Source organism: Loxodonta africana, chromosome 6 (assembly GCF_030014295.1).
Source record: "Loxodonta africana isolate mLoxAfr1 chromosome 6, mLoxAfr1.hap2, whole genome shotgun sequence".
NCBI classification, from domain to species: Eukaryota; Metazoa; Chordata; class Mammalia; order Proboscidea; family Elephantidae; genus Loxodonta; species Loxodonta africana.
The window spans coordinates 63,589,796-63,614,338 of record NC_087347.1 but is presented as its reverse complement, the minus strand read 5'-3'; the positions used below and the strand labels follow the sequence as shown (position 1 = coordinate 63,614,338).

Below are 24,543 nucleotides of genomic sequence, written 5' to 3'. Positions count from 1 at the left end.
TGGGCTGTCAACAAAACTAAGAAAATATGTCCTATTTATGCGAGAAAAAAAAATCTAAAACATACATATATTTGTATAAACCAATATATATATATATATTTTATTTATATATTTAAATATTTTTTATATATTTGTATATATACATGAAATTTCTGGAAAGATGTATAGAAAATTGTTAATTGTAGTTACCTCTGAGGAGTAGGAATGAGGAGAACCATTTTGACTTTATATCTCTTGGGTAGCTTGCTTAAATTTTTACCATGAACATCTTTTATTAAAACATACATTATCAGTAAAGTGTAAAAAGTGAAGAAAATTAAAAGTGTTGACAAAATGATAGAAGGCAAAACTATGTTATGAATTCCACACGAGCAGGAACCAGTCTTCCTAATCTTTTTGTCTATCTCTAGCACTCTGCTATGAGTCGTAATTGACTTGTCAGCAATGGGTTTTTTTTTTTTGGTTTAGCACTCAGCAAAGTACCTGACACCCAGCAGGCCAGCAGATGTTCAACAAAATGGTGATTCAAAAATGAGACTAGAAAATTGTTACTATCCACAGAAAGAGAAGAAAAATAAGGTTGATCAGGAAAGATTTCTCTGAGAAAATGTCATCCACATTGGGTACAGAGGGTAAAGAGAAAAGGGCATTCCAGGCCAGAAAAAAAATAAGAAAAACACAAAACAGTAACAACACACCCAGAATAAGGAATTGAAGAAAAAATGGTGAGTAATTAGAGAATAAGTAGGTTGATACAAGTACGTGTTTTCCAAAGGATGTCACCCAGAATTTAATCAAATAAATTTGTGGAACCAGCTTCCTCTTGAATATGTACAACAATTAATATTTAAAGTTCCAGCTCAAGAAATGTTCTGGAAGTTTGGGGGCGGCCAAGGTGGCCTCTAGGACTTGACGATCACCCAAGAGAGGCAGAGCCAAAGTGGTGCTACAAACAGAAGCACCATGGTGTTCCTCCATAGCAAAGACCCAAAAAACTAAGCCAAATAGAGACAAACGTCAATCCTGGAACCCTCAGCATCAAATGAAGAGATAAAAAACTCAATCAAGCACCGAATGGAATAAGAAACTGACAGAGAACAGAGAGCAAAGAAAAATACAAGCAGAAGTCCCTTAACAGCTAACACAGCATGGATTCACCATCTCAGGCTCCTGCCAGAGATCTGCAAATGGCAAGTACAGTAAAGCGGCTTCACAGAGCTCCCAGCATGAGACAGAACACCACATAACCTGTGATATATGCTTTCCAACCCTCCATTTTTCTCCTCCCTGCTCAGCCTCTGCCACTTCCCAGCTGGCTGCAGTCATTTGGGCACAGCTGGAAAACATCAGCTCTGTGCCACTTAGATTCAACCCTGCCCACAGGGAGTATGAGAAAGCTGCTCCACAGAGCTCCCAGCAGGAGACAGAGCACCTGGTAACCAGAGATATACGTTTTCCCATCCCCCTCGCTTCTTCCTTCCTGCTTGGCCTCTGCTACTTACTTCCTGACAGCTACAGTCTCTCGACCAGGAGGCACTGGCTCCAGCTCTGTGCCGCTTGGATTCGCCCTTCCTACGCTGGTTGGCTCTCTCAGTGCCACTTCTTTGATGCTATTGTTGCTTTTTTCTGCTTCTTTTGGTTTCTTCCCTGCTTCTCACCTCCTCCCCTTCCTTTCTATCCAGTAACTGGCTCCGTGTTGCATCTCTGCTTCTTGTGAAATGCTGTGAAGTGCCACTTGGCTGGGGAACTGCTTCTCCAGTCCATGCCACTAGGCTGTGGGATCCCTGGAGCCTTTCGTTTTGTTTTCTTCTCTTTTTCTTTTCATGGCTTGGGAGCCCCTTCTAGCTGGGCTATACGGCAGAGTATGGGAGCCACTTTCCCAGTCTGTACAGCTGCGCCAGTGGGATCCATGGGGGCATTTCTTTTTCCTTTTTGTCTTTCTTCATTTCTCAGTTTCTCATCTCTCTATACTTACTTTCTTTTCCTGTTTCCTGAGTACCTGACGCTGTGATTCCTCTGCCCCTTCTAGCGAGGCTGTACTGCACGGCCTGGGAATCACTTCTGAGAGTGCACAGCCACACTGGTGGGATCCCTGGGGACTTTTCTTTCTTTTTAATTTTTATTTATTTTCTCTTTTTCTCCATTTCTGGATTCTCATCTCTCTGCTTCAATGCCAAGCTCCCTTAGGATTCTTTTTGTTTTTGGCTCCTGTTTCTCTGTTCTTTCCCATACTCAGCTCCACACATCACAATCTCCGCTCTTGTTCCTGCCTAGCTGCAACGTGCGCTGAACATCAAACCACCAGGCAGCACAGGCACGGCCTACTGGAATCTGCCCTGCTTTGACTCCAGGCCCACCCTGTTGGCCCTCATACACACCACAAACAACCCATCCCAGCCCCTCCCCTTCAGCTGTGCCTGTCCTGTTTCACCATAGCTGAGCAACTAGCCCTGCCCATTGGACAAGGAGGTGAAAAGTATGCCCACAAATGAGCAAACAACAAAGAACGCAAAGCATGCTTGCTCAGCCATAACGAAATGAAGCAAAAAAGCAGGACCAAACAAACCTACGATCAATAAACAAAGAAAATAACTACCAAATGTCCCAAAGACAGTAAACAATATCAAAACATATAAAAAAACAAGACAGGATGGCTCCAGTATGCATCCAAAATAAAACACAAGATGACTTTCCAGTAGAAGAAAAGGCACTAGAACTACCTGATAGGGAATTCAAATCTCTAATATTCAGAGCTCTCCAAGAGTTAAAGCAAAAAGTAGACAAAAATGAGGAAAAAACAGACAAATTCACAGAAAAGGCAGACAAATTCATGGCAAGTACAGACCAAAAAATCTAAGAATTCAAGAAAATGATACAGGAACAAAATGCCAAAATAAATTCACAACTAGAGATCATACAGAAACATCATCAGAAATCCAAAAGATAAGTAAGATTTCAGAAGTAGACAGCACCATAGAAGGGCTGAGGAGTAGGTCTGAAACAATGGAAGACAGGATCAGCGAAATTGAAGACAAACATTTGAATAAAACCTGGAGGAGAAATCAGAAGAAAGAACTAAGAATAATGAAGAAACTCTGAGAATTATGTGAGATACAACCAAAAGCAAAAATCTGCAAGTGATTGGAGCTCCAGAACAGGGAAAGAAAACGGAAAACAGAGGATCATTGAAGAATTGCTGACAGAAAACTTCCCTAATATCATGAAAGATGAAAAGAGGACCATCCAAGAAGCTCAAAAAACCCCATATAATACAGACCCCAAAAGGAAATTACCAAGACATATCATAATCACACTCGCTAAAACCGAAGACAGAATCTTGAGAGCAGCTTGAGAAAAATGAAAGGTCACATACAGAGGGAAAAAAAAAAATAAGACTAAGCTCTGATTATTTGGCAGAAACCATACAGGCAAGAAGGCAATGGGATGACATATATAACACCCTGAAAGAAAAAAATTGCCAACCAAGAATAATATATCCTGCAAAACTCTTGTTCAAATATGATGGTGAAATTAGGACATTTACAAATGCACAGATATTAAGGGAATATGTAAAACCCAAACTTACAAGAATTATTAAAGGGAGTCCTTTGGTTTGAGAATAAACAACACCAGATAACAGCCTGAATCTACGACACAAGATCACACAAGCCAGACACCAACCTAGGAAATGAACTCTCAAGGACTATTCAAAACCAAATGAATCACAACAGGGAACCAGAGAGGTTAATCTGAAAATGACAACAACCCCAGAGAAATAAAAGAGGGAATAAATGGTGTAAGTATAGAACTTTTTAATGGAGAGGAAGGCAAGGTGATATCAAGTAGTAATAGACTGGTTCAAACCCGGGAAGATGAGGGTAAATTCCAAGGTAACCACAAAGTTAGTTAACAAATTCTACTCATTAAAATAAAGAAGAAAAACATAGTTCCAGTAAACATAAAATCTACAAAAACAAAAGAAATGAAAAAAAAAAAAAATTCCACAAACAAAATTAATTCAACACAGGAGATTAAGAGGAATAAAGAAAATGTCAGCACCACAAAAAAGCACTAAAAGTGACAGCAAAAGACCCACATCTAGCAATAATTACACTGAATGTAAATCCATAAGAAGACAGAGCAACAGAATTGATTAAAAAACAGGATTCATCAATATGATGTCTACAAGAGAAATACCTTAGAAACAAAGATGTAAACTTATTAAAAATCAAAGGATGGAACATAATATATCAAGCTTATAGCTACCAAAAGAGAGGAGTGGTGATACTAATCTCCGATAAAACAGACTTTAAAACCAAAATCCACCAAAAAAGACAAAGAAGACCACTATATAATGATTAAAAGGACGTTCCATCATAAAGATATAACCATAAAAAACACCTACGCACCCAATGACAGGGCTCCAAAATACATAAAATAAAACTCTAACAGCACTGAAAAGAGAACTGACAGTTCCACAATAATATTAGGAAGACTTCAACACAACACTCTCAGTAAAGGACAGAACATCTAGAAAGAAACTCAACAAATACACAGAACAGCTAAAGAGTACAATCAGCCAATTTGAACTCATAGATATATACAGAACACTACACCCAATAGCTGCAAAGTATAATTTTTTTTTTCTAATGCACATGGAATGTTCTCCAGAATAGACCACATCTTAGGCCAGAGAGCAACCCTCAACAAAATAAAAAAACTGAGATAATACAAAGTATCTCTCTGACCACAATGCCATCAAATTAGAAATTATCAACAGGAAGAGCAAGGAAAAAAATCAATTATGGAAACTGAATAACACCCTGCTTAAAAACTACTGGGTAACAGAAGAAATTAGAGATAGAATCAAAAACTTCCTAGAATGAAAACGCATCATACCAAAACCTTTCGGACACAGCCAAGGCAGTACTCAGAGATCATTTTGTAGTATAGAAGCACACGTCAAGAAGAAGAAAAAAAAAAAGGACGAAATCAAAACATTAGCTACACAACTTGAACAAATAGAAAGCAGCAAAAAAAAAAAAAGCCCACAGCCACCAGAAGAAAGGAAATAATAAAGATCAGAGCAGAAATAAATGAAATAGAGAACAGAAAAACAATAGACTGAATCAACAAAACCAAAAGTTGGTTCTTTGAAAGGATCAACAAAATTGACAAACCACTGGCCAAACTGACAAAAGAAAAACAGGAGAGGATGCAAATAACCCAAATAAGAAATGAAATGGGGTGGGGGGAGGGGGCAGGCATTACAACAGACGCAACTGAAATAAAAAGGATCGTAACAGAGTATTATGAAAAACTATTGTTGTTGTTGTTAGGTGCCATCGAATCGGTTCCGACTCATAACGACCTTATGCACAACCGAACGAAATACTGCCTGGTCCTGAGCCATCCTTACAATCATTGTTATGCTTGAGCTCACTGTTGCAGCCACTGTGTCAATCCACCTTGTTGAGGGTCTTCCTCTTTTCCGCTGACCCTGTATTCTGCCAAACGTGATGTCCTTCTCCAGGGACTGATCCCTCCTGACAACATGTCCAAAGTACATAAGACGCAGTCTCACCATCCTTGCCTCTAAGGAGCATTCTGGCTGTGCTTCTTCTAAGACAGATTTGTTCAATCTTTTGGCAGTCCATGGTATATTCAATATTCTTCGCCAACGCCACAATTCAAAGGTGTCAACTCTTCTTCGGTCTTCATTATTCACTGTCCAGCTTTCACATGCATATGATGTGATTGGAAATACCATGGCTTGGGTCAGGCGCACCTTAGTTTTCAGGGTGATATCTTTGCTCTTCAACACTTTAAAGAGGTCCTTTCCAGCAGATTTACCCAATGCAATGCGTCTTTTGATTTCTTGACTGCTGCTTCCATGGCTGTTGACTGTGGATACAAGTAAAATGAAATCCTTGACAACTTCAATCATGATGTTGCTCATTGGTACAGTTGTGAGGATTTTTTGTTTTCTTTATGTTGAGGTGCAATCCATACTGAAGGCTGTGGTCTTTGATCTTCATTAGTAAGTGCTTCAAGTCCTCTTCATTTTCAGCAAGCAAGGTTGTGTCATCTGCATAACGCAGGTTGTTAATGAGTCTTCCTCCAATCCTGATGCTCCATTCTTCTTCATATAGTCCAGCTTCTTGGATTATTTGCTCAGTATACAGACTGAATAGGTATGGCGATAGAATACAACCCTGACGCATACCTTTGCTGACTTTAAACCCCTCAGTATCCCCTTGTTCTGTCCAAACAACTGCCTCTTGATCTATGTAAAAATTCCTCGTGAGCACAAACTATACTCCAACAAATTTGAAACCCTAGAAAAAATGGAGAAATTTCTAGAAACAAGCTACCTACCCAAGCTAATATAAAATGATGTTGAAAATCTGAACAGACCCATAAAAAGAGAAGAGACTGAAAGGCTGATTAAAAAAAAACTCCCAAACAAAAAAAAGGCTGTGGTCCAGATGGCTTCACTGGAGAATTCTACCAAACTTTCAGAGAAGAGCTTAAAAAAAAAAACAGTGAAGAAGAGCTTACACCAGTACTACTCAAACTATTTCAGAACACAGAAAAGGAAGTGATACTTCCAAATTCATTCTATGAAGCCAGCATAACCCTGATACAAAAACCAGGCAAAAAAACACCACAAAAAAAAGAAAATTACAGAACAATTATGTCTCATGAATACAGATACAAAAATTCTCAACAAAATTCTAGCGAACAGAATTCAGGATCATATCAAAAAAATACACCACAACGAAGTACGGTTCATACCAGGTATGCAAGAATGATCCAACATTAGAAAATCAACGTAATCCACCACATAAATAAAAGAATCACATGATCATATCAATCAATGCAGAAAAGGCATTCAGCCCATTCCTGATAAAAAATCTCAGCAAAATAGGTATGTTGTTGTTGTTCAGCTTCCTTAGAAAGCTAGAAATATCATATGATCCAGGTATCCCACTCCTAGGAATAGATCATAGAGAATATATCCTAGAGAATTAAGAGTCATCATGAATAGACATGCACACCCATGTTCACTGCAGCATTGTTTACAACGGCAAAAAGATGGAAACAACCTAGATGCCCATCAACAGATGAATGGTACGTTGTGTGTATGGCACATACACACAACAGAGTACTATGCAAGGATAAAGAACAATGATGAATCTGCAAAGCATCTCATGACACGCATGAATCTGGAGGGCATTACGCTGAATGACATAAGTCAATCACAAAACGACAAATATTGTATGACACCACTGCTGTAAAAACTCATGAAAAGGTTTATACACAAAAAGAAAATCTTTGATGGTAATGAGGGAGGGGAGGGGTAGAGATGGAAAAACACTAAAAGGATAATAGATAAGTGGTAACTTTGGTTAAGGGTTAAGAAAGAAAGAAGCTCAATAAAGACACGGAAAGATCTAAATGCCACTACCAACCAACTTGACCTCACGGACATATACAGAACATTCCACCAAACAGCAGCCAAATATATTTTCTTTTCCAATGCACATGGAACATTCTTTAGAATAGACCACATCTTAGGTCAAAAACAAAGCCTTAACAGAATCCAAAACATCAAAATATTACAAAGCATCTTTTCTGATCATAAAGTCATAAAAGTAGAAATCAGTAACAGAAAAAGCAGGGAAAAGAAATCAAACAACTGGAAGATAAACAACATTTTGCTCAAAAATGACTAGGTTATAGAAGAAATTAAGGATAGAATAAAGAAATTCACAGAATCCAATAAGAATGAAAACACTTCCTATCAGAACCTTTGGGACACAGCTAAAGGAGTACTCAGAGATCAATTTATAGCAATAAATGCACACATCCAAAAAGAAGAGAGGGCCAAAATCAAAGAATTATATCTACAACTTGAACAAACAGAAAGACAACAACAAAAGAAACCCTCAGGCATGAGAAGAAAGCAAATAATAAAAATTAGGGCAGAATTAAATGAAATAGAGAACAGAAAAACAACTGAAAGAATTAACAAGACCAAAAGGTGGTTCTTTGAAAAAATTAACAAAAGTGACAAACCATTGGCCAAACTCACAAAAGAAAAACAAGAGAGGAAGCAAATAACTCACATAAGAAATGAGATGGACAATATCACAGCAGACTCAACTGAAATTGAAAGAATCATATCAGATTACTATGAAAACTTACACTCAACAAATTTGAAAACCTAGAAGAAATGGATGAATTTCTAGAAACACACTAACTACCTAAACTAACACAAGCAGAAGTAGAAGAACAAAATAAACCCATAACAAAAGAAGAGATTCTAGCAGTAATTAAAAAAATCCCAACAAATAAAAGCCCTGGCCCTGATGGTTTCACTGGAGAGTTCTACCAAACTTTCAGAGAAGAGTTAACACCACTACTACTAAAGGTATTTCAGAGCATAGAAAAGGATCCCAAACTCATTCTTCGAAGCCAGCATATCCCTGATACCAAAAGCAGGTAAAGGCACCACAGAAGAAGAAAATTACAGACCTATGTCCCTCATGAACTTGGATGCAAAAATCCTCAACAAAATTCTAGCCAACAGAATTCAACAACATATCAAAAAAAAAAAAAAAAAAAATTGACCATGACCAGGTGGGATTCATACCAGGTATGCTGGGATGGTTCAACATTAGGAAAAAAATCAGTGTAATCAATCCATCATATAAATAAAACAAAAGACAAAAACCACATGATCTCATCAATTGATGTAGAAAAGGAATCTAACAAAGTCCAACACCCATTCATGATAAAAACTCTTAGCAAAATAGGAATAGAAGGAAAATTCCTCAACATCATAAAGAGCATTTATACAAAGCCAACAGCCAACACCATCCAAAACAGAGAGAGACTGAAAGCATTCCCCCTGAGAACGGGAAGCAGACAAGGATGCCCTTTATGACCACTCTTATTCGTCACTGTGCTGGAGGTCCTAGCCAGAGCAATTAGGCTAGAAAAATAAATAAAGGGCATCCAGGTTGGTAAGGAAGAAGTAGAAGTACTATTCACAGAGGACAAGATCTTATACACAGAAAACCCTAAAGAAAATCCTACTGGAACTAATAATAAAGAGTTCAGCAGAGTATCGGTATACAAGATAAACATACAAAAATCAGTTGGATTCCTCTACACCAACAAAAAGAACATCGAAGAGGCAATCACCAAATCAATACCGTTTACAGTAGCCTCCAAAAAGATAAAATACTTAGGAATCAATCTAACCAGAGATGTAAAGCCCTATACAAAGAAAACTACAAGACACTACTGTAAGAAACCAAAAGAGACCTCCATATGTAGAAAAACATACCTTGCTCATGGAGACTCAACACTGTAAAAATGTTTATTCTGTCAACAGCCATCTATAGATACAATGCAATTCTGATCCAAATTCCAATGACATTTTTTAATGAGATGGAGAAACAAATCATCAACTTTATATGGAAGGGAAAGAAGCCCTGGATAAGTAAAGCATTACTGAAAAACAAAAACAAAGCGGAGGCCTCACACTACCGGATTTTAGGACATATTATATACTGCCACAGTAGTCAAAACAGCCTGGTACTGGAACATCAGCAGACACAGATCAACAGAACAGAATTGAGAATTCAGACATAAATTCATCCATATATGAGTAGCTGAAATTTGACAAAGGCCTAAAGTCAGTTAAATGGGAAAAAGACAGTCTCCTTAAGAAATCGTGCTAGCATAACTGGATACCCACCTGCAAACAACTGAAACAAGACCCATACCTCACACCATGCACAAAGACTAACTCGAAATGCATCAAAGTCCTAAATATAAAATCTAAAACGATAAAGATCATGGAAGAAAAAATAGGGACAACATTAGGAGCCCTAATACATGGCATAAACAGTATACAAAACTTCATTAACAATGCAGGGTAAAAAGCAGATAACGGGGAGCTCCTAAAAACCAAACACCTACACTCATTCAAAGACTTCATCAAAAGAGTAAAAAGATTACCTACAGACTGGGAAAAAGTTTTTAGCTGTGACATTTCCGATCAGCGTCTGATCTCCAAAGTTTACATGATACTGCAAAAACTCAACCACAAAAAGAAAAATAGCCAAATTAAAAAATGGGCAAAGGATATGAACAGGCACTTTACCAAGAAGACATTCAGGCAGCTATCAAATACTTGAGGAAATGTTAATGGTCATTAGCCATTAGAGAAACACAAATCAAAACTGTAATGAGATACTATCTCACTCCACCAAGGCTGGCATTAATCCAAGAAAGACAACATAATAAATGTTGGGATTGTAAAATGTACAACCACTTTGGAAATCAATTTGGTGCTTCCTTAAAAAACTAGAAATAGAACTACTATATGATCCAGCAATCCCACTTCTTGGAATATATCCTAGAGAAATAAGAGGCTTCACATGAACAGATATACGCACACCTATGCTCACTGCAGCACTGTTTACAATAGCAAAAAGATGGAAGCAACCAAGGTGTCCGTCAATGGATGAATGGATAAATAAATTATGGTATATTCATACAATGGAATATTATACAACGACAAAGAACAACGATGAATCCATGAAACACCTCACAACATGAAAGAATCTGGAAGGCATTATGCTGAATGAAATTAGCCAGCTGCAAAAGGATAAATATTGTACGAGACCACTATTATAAGAACTCAAGAAACAGTTTAAACACAGAAGAAAATATTTTTTGATGGTTATGAGGGTTGGGAGGAAGAGAGGGAGAGGGGTATTCACTAATTAGACAGTAAATAAGAACTACTTTAGGTGAAGGGAAAGACAACACACAGTACAGAAGAGGTCAGTACAACTGGACTAAACCAAAGGCAAAGAAGTTTCCTGAATAAATTGAATGCTTCGAAGGCCAGAGTAGTAGGAGTAGGGGGCTGGGGACCATGGTTTCAGGGGACAACTAGGTCAACTGGCATAATAAAATCTATTAAGAAAACATTCTACATCCCACTTTGCAGAGTGGCATCTGGAGTCTTAAACGCTAGCAGCCATCTAAGATGCATCGATTAGTCTCAACCCACTTGGAGCAAAGCAGAATGAAGAGCACCAAAGACACAAGGTAATTATGAGCCCAAAAGATAGGAAGGGCCACATAAATCAGAGACTACATTAGCCTGAGACCAGAAGAACTAGATGGTGTTAGGCTACCACAAATGACTGCCCTGACAGGGAATACAACAGAGAACCCCTGAGGGAGCAGGAGAGCAGTGAGACGCAGACCTCAAATTCTCATAAAAAGACCAGACTTAATGGTCTGACTGAGACTAGAAGGACCCTGGAGGTCAAGGTCCCCAGACCTTCTGTTAGCCCAAGACTGGAACCATTCCCAAAGCGAACTCTTCAGACAGGCATTGAACTAGACTGTAAGACAGAAAATGATACTGGTGAGGACTGAGCTTCCTGGCTCAAGCAGACACATGAGATTATGTGGGCAGCTCATGTCCATCCAGAGGGGAGATGAGAAGGCAGAGGGGCACAGAAGTTGGCTGAAGGGACATGGGGAATAAGGGGGGAGAGAAGGAGTATGCTGTCTCATTAGGGGGAAAGCAACTAGGAGTACACAGCAAGGTGTGTATAAATTTTTGTATGAGACTGACTTGATTTGTAAACTTTCACTTAAAGCGCGATAAAAAAAACTGATGATAGTATTCATTAAATATTTGACATATGGTACTACAAGTATGGTAAAAAACTGTGAAATAAGTCATATATTTAAAGGATCTTTTAACTGCAACAAATTTTCTAGTTCTCTTCATAATCTAAAGAGTGCTTTTCATATTTGCTACTTATGTTTATTTTTACAAATTTAAAGCAAAAGCTAAATACTCAATGCCAAGGTCTTTTTAATGTTTACAAAAAGTATCATGAATTACCCACATGATAATCTTTTAAAAAGTGCAGCCATCTGGTCTGGTTTGTCAAAGCTGGTCCTCATTTGTGTCAGCACATCAACATTCTCTACCACGAGTTTCTAGGGGGAAAAAAAGATCCTAGGTTAGGCACACACCTCCATGTGCTAATGAGAAAAAGGGCACACTTGGAAATTACAATTTGGCAAACAGGAAACACAGCTTATGAAATCCAGATGCTCTCTGCTATATATTTTTGTTGTTGCTTTAACAATTGAAAGAAACCTTAAAACTATTCACATAGGATTAGTGTTTTTCTTCAGTTTGTAAATACATGAAGGTGTTCAGGAAAAATAAGTAGTAGAATAAAGGTTTTTTTACACTTAGACACAGAATAGCATCAATAATTAAAAACAGACATTCAATTGGATATAGAGGGCAACAAGTTCTAACAAAAACAAAAAAGAACTTGCTAATGTTAAAGCTGGCCCAAGACAGGCTAGACTTTGTCTATACACAAAGAGTTCCTCACTGGATGTATACAACCTGAGGGAGAATAATTTTGTTTGGGTGGTATCACTTGATGGGACTTATATTACAGCAATGTTTCCCAGCCCAAATTATAAAATGGAAGTGTAAACTACCTACCTTCTCTTTCCGGGACCACAGAAAACAAGCCGAGAGAAGACAGGGAAGAGAAATTCTCTTTTATATAAATAAGGGAAGGAAAGGAAGGATAGCTACTATTCAAGAGAAGCATGGGTCATTAAAGAAATTTTTTATTAGAAGGAGCATTGGAAAAGGAATTTAGTTTAAAAGTTACAACTAAACGAACAATTAATTCCATTCTGGCAAAGAAAAGGCTGGACAACAATAAACTGAGTTTCTAAAACAATGAGGGGAAAAATGAATCAGACATTCTACTTTGTTACATTGTCACTCAGTACCCGTGCCATCCGAACTTACCGTTAAATTCTGCCACTATCAGACTATAATTTCTGACCTCCATATCTTAAAAATAAATATTTTAAACAGCATTTTAATTATTTTTGGTTCTCTATAGTGATTTTCGAGGAACCCTGATGGCTCAGTGGTTAAAGCACTTGGCTGCTTACCAAAAGGTCAGTGGTTCAAACCCACCAGTTGTTCCATGGCAGAAAGATGTGGCAGTCTGCTTCAGTAAAGACGTACAGCTTTGGAAACCCTATGGGGCAGTTTTACTCTATCCTATACAGCACTGGGTTTACTGGGTTATAGGGTCGCTATGAGTTAGAATTGACTGGACAGCAGTGGGTTTGGTTTTGGTGATAGTTACTCTCAGCCTTTACTACATAATCACCTGTGAAGCTCTTTCCAAATATATGTACCCACGCTTCATTCCACAAGCATGGTTGGGAAGAGGTGGCAACCGTATCAGTTAAAGTGTCATGGTGGTTTTGTTACAAACCAAAGGCTGACAACAACTGATTTAAGGGGAGCCGGAAAACTACATAAAAAATCTATAAAAATAATTTTTCCTAACAATAGTGTGAATTTTCTTCAGGTTAAAAGCAAAAAACAACCCAAGCCAGTTGCCTTCGAGTCAGTTTCGACTCATGGCAACCCCCTGCACTGTGACCTTTCAGAAGCAGACCACCAGGCCTTTCTTTCAAGGCACCTCTGGGTAGATTTGAATCACCAATCTTTTGGTTAACAGCTGAGAACTTAACCATCTGCATCATCCAGTGTTATGGATTGAATTGTGTTTCCCAAAAATGTGTGTCAACTTTGCTAGGCCAAGATTCCCAGTATTGTGTGATTATCCACCCTTTTGTCATCTGATGTGATTTTCCTAAGTGTTGTAAATTACAATCTATGATGTTAATGAGGCAGGATTAAAGGCAGTTATGTTAATAAGGCAGGACTCAATCTACAACATTGGGTTGTGTTTTAAGCCAATCTCTTTTGAAATATAAAAGGGAGAAGAAAGCAGAGAGAAGGGGCACCTCATACCACCAAGAAACAAGAGCCAGGAGGATAGTGTGTCCTTTGGACCCCTGTGCTGCGAAGCTCCTCGACCCTGGAAGACTGATGACGAGGACCTTCCCCCAGAACCCACAGAGAAAGTCCTCCCCTGGAACTGGGTCCCTGAATTCAGACTTCTAAACTCCTAGACTGTGAGAGAATAAATTTCTCTTTGTAAAAGGTATTCACTTGTGGTATTTCTATTGCAGCAGCACTAAATAACTAAGACACCCAGGGGCTCCTTTCTTCAGGTGACTTGATAACCTCAGATTATTTCTCTTTATGCTCCTAATCAGATATTCCCCTCTAGTCACATTTATTTGCTAAATGTAACTTCTGCACGGTCTCTGATTAGACTCCCTCTCTCCCTGGGACTGATTCAATACGTGCAACAAACTGAATACGAACACTGATAGTTCTCATGCATCTTGAACATAAAATTGTATTTCATTGAATCAAAGCCACTACTGATTTTAAAATGCACCATTATTTTATGTGCCACTAAGGGAAAAAAATGCTACCGATTAAAAAGTGTGACACAATATTTTCTAATCATTTGACTCTAAGACACACATATGGACTTTCAGAAATGCTAAAATATAGATAAATGTGCCTTAAAATCAATAAACTGTGGTATATACTTAACAGAGGAATTGTAGTCTTTTTTTTTTTTTTTTTTAGCTTCTGTACGAGGCAATTTAGAAACAGTCAAATTTAATCCAAATGAGGGAGATGATAATCTAATTTTTCAGTTCAGGAAATTGAGGCTCACAGGAGTTAGATAACTTGCCCAAAATTATAGATATTAAATAGTGGAATTTAGAATTTGAAATCAGGCATGTCAAATTTTAAAATCCATGCTTTTAACCTCTAAAGAAATGGTTCCCAATCTTTAGGGCCCATCCAAATCATCTGGAGGATTTACTAAAACACACACTGCTGAGCATCAGCCCCAGTTTCTGATTTAGCAGATCTGGGACAGAACCAAGCAATTTGCAGTTCCACTGCTGCTGCTGCTGCTGCTGCTGGTCTGGGGACCATACTTTGAGAGCCACTAGCCTAAAATATTTGTTGGCTTAGGTTCTTCTAAAAAAGAAAAGAAAGCAAATGATGCTTCTTCTTGAATGAACATATAGTTCATATATTTATTTTTTATTTCTTTCTCAATTGCCTTCTGGAACCCAAAACAAAACCCATGGAACGTTGAGTCTATCCTGACTTATAGCGACCCTACAGGTCAGAGTAAAACTGCTCAAGGCTATAAATCTTCACGGAAGCAGACTGCCATATCTTTCCCCCACAGAGCTGCTGGTGAGTTCAAACCAGCTGGCAGCTGAACGCTAAAACCACTGTGCCACCATGACTTTCTCTTCCTTCAATGGGGTTTTCTATATATTTAAAGCCACTGATTAATATCAATGACAACTGGACTAAAAACTGGAAGTAATACTATAAATTACCACCTAAACTGAGACAAATCAAGTAAAACAAATCCGGAGTATTTAACAAAAAAAAAAAATCTACTTGGTTTCCTGTTAAAAAGAAAGTGCTGAATTCCTGGCACAACTCAAATTTACATCTCCTATTTCATTTGATATAAGTCTTCGAGTACCCCATAAAGAACTAGAAGAACTGATCTGGAAAATGCCAAAACAATTCTTCTGGCAGGGTAAGTTGACTCAACAGGCACAAGTCCAAATGAAACACCCCAAGAATTTCAGTAAGAAAGAAGACTGGTTGTTCTCTTCTCTAGAAAGCAATAAACACATTTTACCACAAGTACACTTATGTATAAAAAAAAATAGCATTGATTATGTCTGAAGCACGATTTATTCACAACCATCAAATATAAAGAAGCTCTCCATTTTTTTTTTTTTACTGGCATACAAATTTACTCTGAAACAAAAAGGCCCTCCTCAGCTCAAACAGGAACCAAAACAATTAAGGTCACCTCTAAGATAAAAAGAAAAAGATGCATGCATATGATATTTAGCATATGTCGGTTTAAACATAAAAAAAAAAAAAATACAGAAAAATAAAAGCAAAGAAGTTACAGAATGATCTTTAAAATATTGTTAATTCCCCCCAAAACATTTTATGTTCTACTTTCAAAATGACTAAAATACTCTGCTGGGGAGAACGTAGGCTAAATCTTTTTAGAGGGAAATTTGGCAATATCAAAGAGTTTAAGTGTTCATCCCTTTTGACTCATTTAAAAAGAATTTTTTCCTATATAAATGCTCAAACAAGTGTGTTAACTATGTGGAAGTGCTGGTTAAAATACACAGAATTCTATACATATGTTTAAACTCTGCTCCTTCCAGAAACCTCTAAAGTGAAAGGAAAAGAATTAAAAAGTTATAAACCTACAAAAACAAAGGAAAGAGTAGAAAAAACAAGACCAAATAAGAGATGTGAACAAATTTCTGGAAGATGGAAACTGGAGCCAAGTATAACCCACCACTTCCGTCGAGTCGATTCCGACTCATAGGCAGTGGTGGTTTATACTTGTATAAGTAGACAGAAATCTTATTAGCAAACTCCTACAGAGGGAATACATCTAGAAACATGCTAATTCATGTCTCAGGACCCAGGAGAGGCAATAGGTATCACAGAAAGGAAGTCTTGATGCTGAAAACAAGAGGATTATTACATGCCTGTATGGGAAGTAGTTACATTCCCAAGTTCTCTTCTCCACTTTATGAAGAGACATCAACCATGAAGTCTCCAAATTCACACACAGCACTGAAAATCCTGAGGAGGGGTAAATCATTTCCAGTTCACCCTTACGCTCAAGGTGTAACCCTTCGAGATCCCAACATAAAGAGCGTGGGAAGGAATTTTAGTAGACTTTCTACTCCCACCCGGTGCAGGCTTTGGATTTGGACTACGTACTTCCTTGTCCTACCAGGTCGCCAGAATTGTGACTCTATTTTATGAATGTTACTTTCGGATCGGCGAATGTCCTCAGGTCAAAATTGGCTACCAGGGTTCCACTTCTGTTTCTGAATTCCCACCTTCTCCTAATTTTAGCTAGAAATACCTCACCATCTTTTTAGCTCTTCCTGAAGGAAAATCTTCCTTTTATACATTTCTCCAACTTTTTAAGTTGTCCTTTGGAGAAAAAGTGGTCTGAGTTACTCAGCCTGCTAATATTGGGATTGAAAATCTACCTGTTATTTTTTGTAATTTTAAAAATCAGGTTATTGTAACGGAACAGATTTTACAGGACACTAAAAATCTCAAAACAATTGGAATCATCACTGACAGAATGAGTACATTTGACATTTATTTTAATGAGACAGACCAGTATACAACACACTGAACCTGTCAATATGAAACATCATTATATTATGATCTGTAATATTTTTTATGTAATTAAAAAAACCAAGAATACATATGCAAGTATGTCTTAGTATGTGGAAGCTGAGAGATACTTTCTCTAATTCCTAACAGTGCACAAGTAGTTGAATCCAGGGAAATCTGGATTACACTATGGGGTGGTTAAGAGGAATCTGTAAAAAAAGAATTGTAAAGCACTGTGCAATTTCAGAAAACTGAATCCTTAGGATTTGTTTTGAAGACATTTAAATAAGGAAGGTTTCTAGCTGCTGTTGATTCTCGACTCATGGTGACCCCATATACATGACAGTAGAACTATGCTCCACAGGGTTTTCAGTGGCTAATTTTTCAGAAGTAGATCACCAGGTCTTCCCCCCACCCCACCCCCAGGTGCCTCTGTGCAGCCTCAACCTTCCAACTTTTTGGTAAGTAGTCGGGCATGTTAACCATTTGCACAACAATATGCCTACATGTACCCTGAGACTACAGTTTTTAAAATAAGACATAGTGACATTTAGTCTGCCCTCTGAGGCTTATTCCAGTAAATGGACTTTAAGAGTGTGTCATGTTGTTGTTGTATGCCATCAAGTGATTCCAATTCATAGCAACTCTACAGGACTGAGTAGAACTGCCCCATAGGGTTTCCAAGGAGCTGGTGAGTTCTAACTGCCGACCATTTGGTTAGCAGCCTCAGCTCTTAACCACTTCACCACCAAGGCTCCAGAGTGTATCATACTATCCTAAAATTTTGAACACAGATTCATTCAACAAAAGATTAGTTTAGCATTGGACTATTTCAAAAAGGCAAAAAATAATAATTAAAATGCCACTGCTACAGCTCCTTTACATCTTCACTGAAACACTGAACATTCTAAAGATATTTTTCATTTAGCTTAAAGACCATAAGGTAAATTTAAAAATTGCTTAACAGTAAGAAAATACAATAAGCCTAATAAAACTGTTTGAATTATACTCTTGGATGGTAATACATTCAAATTACAAAATTAGAACAAATAACTGTAGCTAGAATTTTAGACATGGTTATTCAAAGAAAAGCATCATGGTACAGGACAATGAGAGCTTAACCAAAAGTCAAGAAATGTGAGTTTCAGTTCAGTTTACCTCTCTATACATTCAGTTTTCTCCTCTGTAACACAGAACTAAACTAAGATGTCACCAAAAGGCCCTATTAGCTCTATAATCTCTTTTACATAGTAGTACTTTTCCATCAAGTTAAAGTAATTAATCTTCTAGGTATGCTGTTTATATTCTCGAAATGTTTTTCACGAATTAAGGTGTAAAAGCTAAAACAGATAAAGATTTTATTACCTTAAGTTCAGCAACTTGTGATGAAATATGCCACATAAGGCTTTCACTCAAAAACTTCATTCCATAGGGGCCTAGTAGTTCTGATAATGACCTCATTTCTGAAAGGAAATTTAATTAATTTTATATTTTAGACTGAGCAAAGACTTTAAGAAAATGGACATTAGGGCACATTGGAACGTTACATTATAGAAATGAATTATTAACACAAAATCTTGAGAAATGTCTCTGGAATAAAAAGATAACACAAAGTACAAAAGTTATTCGAAGATATAATGTATGTATACGTGTGTAATTGAATGAAAATGGTCACAACATATTAATATCATTATTTTTACCAAAAAAAGCCAAAAGAATCACACTAGCAAAAGAATTAAGTTTTCCTCATTCTCTAGAACATGCCACAGTATTAGTCACCTGATATGTCAGAATATTCCTCTGCATTGAATGTTAACTCATTTTCTGTAGGTAAGTTCACAAATGCTTTCATCGCAGGGAAATAAGCTATATGGCCATTGCTGACTTGTCTCAGCAAGGTTTCCAAATACCTAAGAAGAAAAGAAAATTTATAACCAGTAGAAAATGTTTAATTCAAAATTTGTTATATTATACATTCCAGGGTATAAGTTTAAGCTGACTGATAACTTAAAATGAATGAGCACCTACCAATTTAAAAAAAAATTCCTAAGTAGTTCATTACAAAGAAACTTCATATTACACCAAGATTCTAAATGTGTTCTACAGATCTAGAATATCGCTCTTACCAATTTGTGTACAGGCTTGTAATGGTTGGCTCTCCATGACTGTCTAAATGTTGTGTTTGTTGAAGAAGAACATTATTAAATACTCTCGTAATATCAATTTGCACATAGTTTTCTATTGATTGGAGTACAGTCATGTACGCTCTTACACTTGTTAAAAGCTCTGATGGTTTTGCAATTTCCTGTGTGGCTTGATTATACATAGTCATCCCAACAATTGACCTAGGGGAAGAAAAAAGAATAAGAGGAGATTTTTGACTTTTCCATTTACATAAGTAAGTCATTCAACCTATGGTATCTAATATTAAACAAGCAATAAAATTAATTTTAAAAATAATGTTACCAAGTCATGAAATTACTATTGTCATCACCTTCCAAGGAAACAACTCCAAAAATGAAAGAACACCTAAAAGCTACAATAAAACAGGAATTTAAGTTATAATAGTAAGTACACAAACGATTAAAAAACTCTAAGATTAATATCAGGAACAAAAATGATTTAACCATAAAGAGTTTTAAAAATTCCTTTAACAGGATAAGCTATTTGTAGCAAGGACTATGGAATATTCAGTTCATAGCATGAATTCATTTGGCTCTTGGAACAGCAATGTTCTTCAAATTGCAGCTACTTCTCAAATAATTCTCTTCATTAGGTTATAATCAGAAGTCAGAATTTATAAGCTATCTCTGTGTAAGTCATCTTTTTTCCTTCTCTACTGGCATTGTTTCCTTCTTTCTTTGCCTTTAGTTTCCCTTTCTCTCCTTTTAATGCATATTAATAGTCACAATAGAGAACAAAAGTGTATTTTTTATGGTTTTAATTGGTGATTATCACAATCACCATTCTAAACTTTAAATGTCTCCACTATTAAAGAGAAAATAATAAAACTTAAAAAAAAAGTTTTCTTATTTATAGTATATATATATATATAGTATTATATAGTATAGCCCTTTATTTACTTGCCCTTGGGGTCAGTAGCTACCTCTCTCCCCCCAAAAACAAGAGGCATATCCATGTTGTAAAAATTAACATAACTGAGAACAGATTAACCATGGAAGGAAGAAGAGGCATATTGACAGTTACAGAGTAGGACTCCAATGGCATTTTCTAAATTTAATTTCAAAAACAGAAGAAAAATTCAGAACAATAAAACCAGCCACTTTCCAAGAAGCAATCAAATTTAATCTCAATATAAAATTAAATCCTTAGAACATACCACTTCACTCCTAATAGAATGGCTATTAAAAAAATATTAACCATCTAAGATGCATCAATTGTCTCAACCCACCTGGTGCAAAGGAGAATGAAGAACACCAAAGACACAAGGTCTATATGAGCCCAAGAGACAGAAAAAAAAAAGGGTCACATAAATCAGAGACTACATCAACCTAAGACCAGAAGAACTAGATGGTGCCCAGCTACGACCAAGGACTGCCCTGACAGGGAAAACAACAGCGAATCCCTGATAGAACAGGAGAGCAGTGGGATGCAGAGCTCAAATTTTCGTAAAAAGACCAGACTTAATGGTCTGACTGAGAATAGAGGGCCTCCAGAGGTCACGGTCCCCAGACCCTTCTGTCAGTCCAAGACTGAAACCATTCCCAAAGCCAACTCTTCAGACAGGGATTGGACTGGACTATAAGACAGAAAATGATACTGGTAAGGAATGGGCTTCTTGGTTCAAGCAGACACGTGAGACTACGCGGGCAGCTCCTGTCTGAAGGAGAGATGAGAAGCCAGAGGGGGACAGGAACTGGCTGCATGGACCTGGGGAATACCGGGTGGAGAGGAGGAGCATGCTGTCTCATTAGGGGGAGAGCAGCAAGGAGTACGTAGCAAGATATACATAAGTTTTTGTATTACAGACTGACTTGATTTGTAAACATTCACTTAAAGCACAATATAAAAATTAAAAAATTAAGTGTTGGCAGGGAAGATGTAGAGAAATTTTGGAACCTTTATGCACTGCTGATGGAAATGTAAATAATGCAGTCACCATGGAAAATAGCTTGGTGGTTCCTCCAAAAGTTAAACATAGAATTACATTATGAAGCAATTCCACTTGTAGGTATATTCCCAAAAGAATTTAAAACCAAGACTGAAACAAACACTTGTATGCCAAAGTTCATATCAACATTATTCACAATAGCCAAAAGGCAGAAACAACGTAAACGCCCATCATCAACAGATGAGTGGACAAACAAAATGTAGTATATACACACAATGAAACATTATTTAGCTATAAAGAAAAACAAAGTATTTATTTACTTATTTATTTTATTGTACTTTAGATGGAGGTTTACAGCCCAAACTAGGTTCTTATCCGTTAGTATACACATTGTTCTGTGACACTGGTTAACAACCCCACGACATGTCAGCCCTCTCCCTTTCTCAGCCCTGGGTTTATTACCAGTGAGAAGTGAAGTTTTGATACATGCTACAACATGGATGAACCTTGAAAACTTTATGCTAACTGAAATTAACCAGATTCCAAAGGACAAATATCATACGATTCCCCTGTAGGAAATGTTTAGAATAAGCAAATTCCTAATTCATAAACAAAAAAAGTAGATTAGGGATTTCAGGGGCTTGAGGAAGAGGGCATTGGGGAGTTATTGCTTGATGGGCACAGAGTTTCTGTCTGGAGTGATAAAAAATTTTAGAAATAGTGGTGATGGTTGCACAACATTGAATAATCAATGCCACTTACTTGTACACTTAAAAATGGTTAAAATGGTAAAGATTATGCTATATATGCTTTACCACCATTAAAAGAGAGAGAGAGGGAAAAAAAGAATAAAGTGAGAAAAAATAAAACAAAAAATTTCCCCTCATGAACCCAAACAGACCCAAAAGGTGGACTGTTATTACTGTGGTTCACACCTCACATGCTACAAATTATTCCAAAACAAAATTTATTAAAAAAAAACCTTCATGACAATTTATTAATTAAAATCACTGAACTGACAAGGATGTTTGGTTTTTTTTACCTCTCTTTTAGCTCACCATGACTTGAACAAGCAATTTTATAGAGAGAATAATCTAGATCACACATTGGCCTCAATATATTTATTCAACCAGGAATATCTACCTAGAGTTTCAGAAGTTTTCTGGTCCTGCTCTTGTTTCTGGGGATCAAATGCCTATTAATGTTATACACTAACAACCCTCTCCCTGAAGGTGACAAAGAGAATACCAAACTAAAAAACTAAACCCACTGCTGTCAGTCAATTCTGACTCACAGCGACCCTACAGGACAGAGTAGACCTACACCATCAAATTTCCAAGGAGCACATGGTGGATTTGAATGGCTGACCTCTTGGTTAGCAGCTGTAGTACTTAACCACTACACCACCAGGGTTTCCAAAGAGAACACATGTGTGTTGAAACCACACAAGTCAATTAAAAAAGAGAAAACACTGCATTTAACTAAAACATCATTATAACTATTATTTATCGATTGACTGTTACATGCCAGGAGTTGTAACAGGCTTTACATAAATCTCCTCCCATCCTCATACTAACCCTACTATGTAGTTATTATTACCATCATTTCACAGATGAAAAAAACTAAGGCTGAGAACAAGTAAACTAATTAAGGTCATGTTCGCAAGTGGTGGGTCTAGGGTTTGAACTCCACGTCTGCCTGATTTAGTGCTACCTCTCAACAAACTGTGTGACCGCCAAAACAAAACAACAAAAAACTATCGCTCTTTGAAAACTTCACAGCACATAAAACAGCTGTATTTTGTTTACACCCCACGTTACTGTATAAACCTAAAAGGAAACATAAATTTTGAATATAATTCCTTAAATCATATTTTCCTACATTGGCAATCTCTATCTCACTTTCTTTAAAATTCCCTAAGCATTAGAATTATAACCATCTTAAGACTTGTATTTTTAAGGATGGATTCCTGAAGACAACAAATAGATTCCATCACTAGAAATAGGTACAGAAGAACCAATTCAAGACAAAAATTGCTGTCCTTGTACACTGCTCCTAAGTCCTAAAACTGTGCTCAAATGATCAGTAAAAACCAACCCACTAAGACACAAGTTATTGGTCTTGGCATAATAATCTTTCCCAGGTAAACAAGTTGTTTACCCCTTGCCCTGATCACTAAGTAGATATTTGGTACAAAGAACATTTGCTTCTCCATGGATTAACAGGCCAGATTATTTATAGAAGGAAAACAAGGGAACTATAAACTGAACCCTACTTTCTACCCACCACTCTCCCACCTCCCAACCCATTGAGAATAATAAAAAACGGGGGGCATAATATTCCTCTGGTCTCAAGAGCAGGGCATTCTGGGTTTTACTGTCAGGATGCCTGCTTTGCTAAAGGAGAGCAAAAGACAGCCTTTGTTCCACACCAGGAGTAGTACTCACTTTGCATATAAGAAAGGCTAAGGCTCAGAAATATTAATTGACTAGCTGAGACTTACAATTAGTTATTAACAACAGGTACTGCATAAGATTTTGGGTGATTCAGGTAATTCCCAGTTTACTACTTTTTATACTACACCAGTTATACTGATGTTTCTAAAAAGAGTGACTTTATAAAAGGAAACATTAACAAATAGATACAACTTATTAATGAAACCAACAAACAAAACCAGTTTATATTCTTTCTTACTTAGTAAAGCGGATTTCCAGATGAGAAGTCAAATATTCTCTTGGGGTAAATGTATGCTCCCAAACCACCATGTTTGGTACATAATTTATAGAGAAACATAACTCAGAAAGTGCAGTGTGCAGTTTATCAAGGCTGAAAGAAATATTAATAAACAGTAAATGAAATGTTAAACATTTATCACAGACAATACAAAATTAATTTTATAAATAAATCAGATCTTATTTGAGGATAATACTCTTAGAATTAGATTTTTTTCCTCTCAGCTAACAAAGTTCAAAAGTTTTAAGGATAGCACTTGGGAAGAAGTAGGAAATTTACTTCAAACAACAAATACTCTACAAATGACTGCCCACCCGTGGCTCCCTCTCGAACAACCAAACAAGCAAACATACACCCCTGAATGCTATCTGGCCTGGCATTCCTGTTTAAAAAAAATCATATCAGGTATGTTCTAGTGTGTCACAACATGCTGGGGAAAAATCATCACAGATATTAGATTTTTTTTTTTTAATTGAAAATTATGGTATACCCACCCCCCAAA

At 37.0% G+C, this 24,543-nt stretch overlaps 1 protein-coding gene across 1 annotated transcript in view; it reads right to left on the bottom strand.

The window, feature by feature from the left end:
• NCKAP1 (NCK associated protein 1) overlaps positions 1 to 24,543 on the bottom strand; it is a 110,276-nt gene that overhangs the window by 11,375 nt on the left and 74,358 nt on the right. The window contains exons 20-24 of the mRNA XM_003406182.4: positions 24,003 to 24,134; positions 19,363 to 19,581; positions 19,016 to 19,146; positions 18,602 to 18,699; positions 11,955 to 12,048 (exon numbers count right to left, since the gene is read on the bottom strand). Coding sequence (XP_003406230.1) covers positions 11,955 to 12,048; positions 18,602 to 18,699; positions 19,016 to 19,146; positions 19,363 to 19,581; positions 24,003 to 24,134 — 674 coding nt within the window. The remainder of the gene's footprint in view (positions 1 to 11,954; positions 12,049 to 18,601; positions 18,700 to 19,015; positions 19,147 to 19,362; positions 19,582 to 24,002; positions 24,135 to 24,543) is intronic.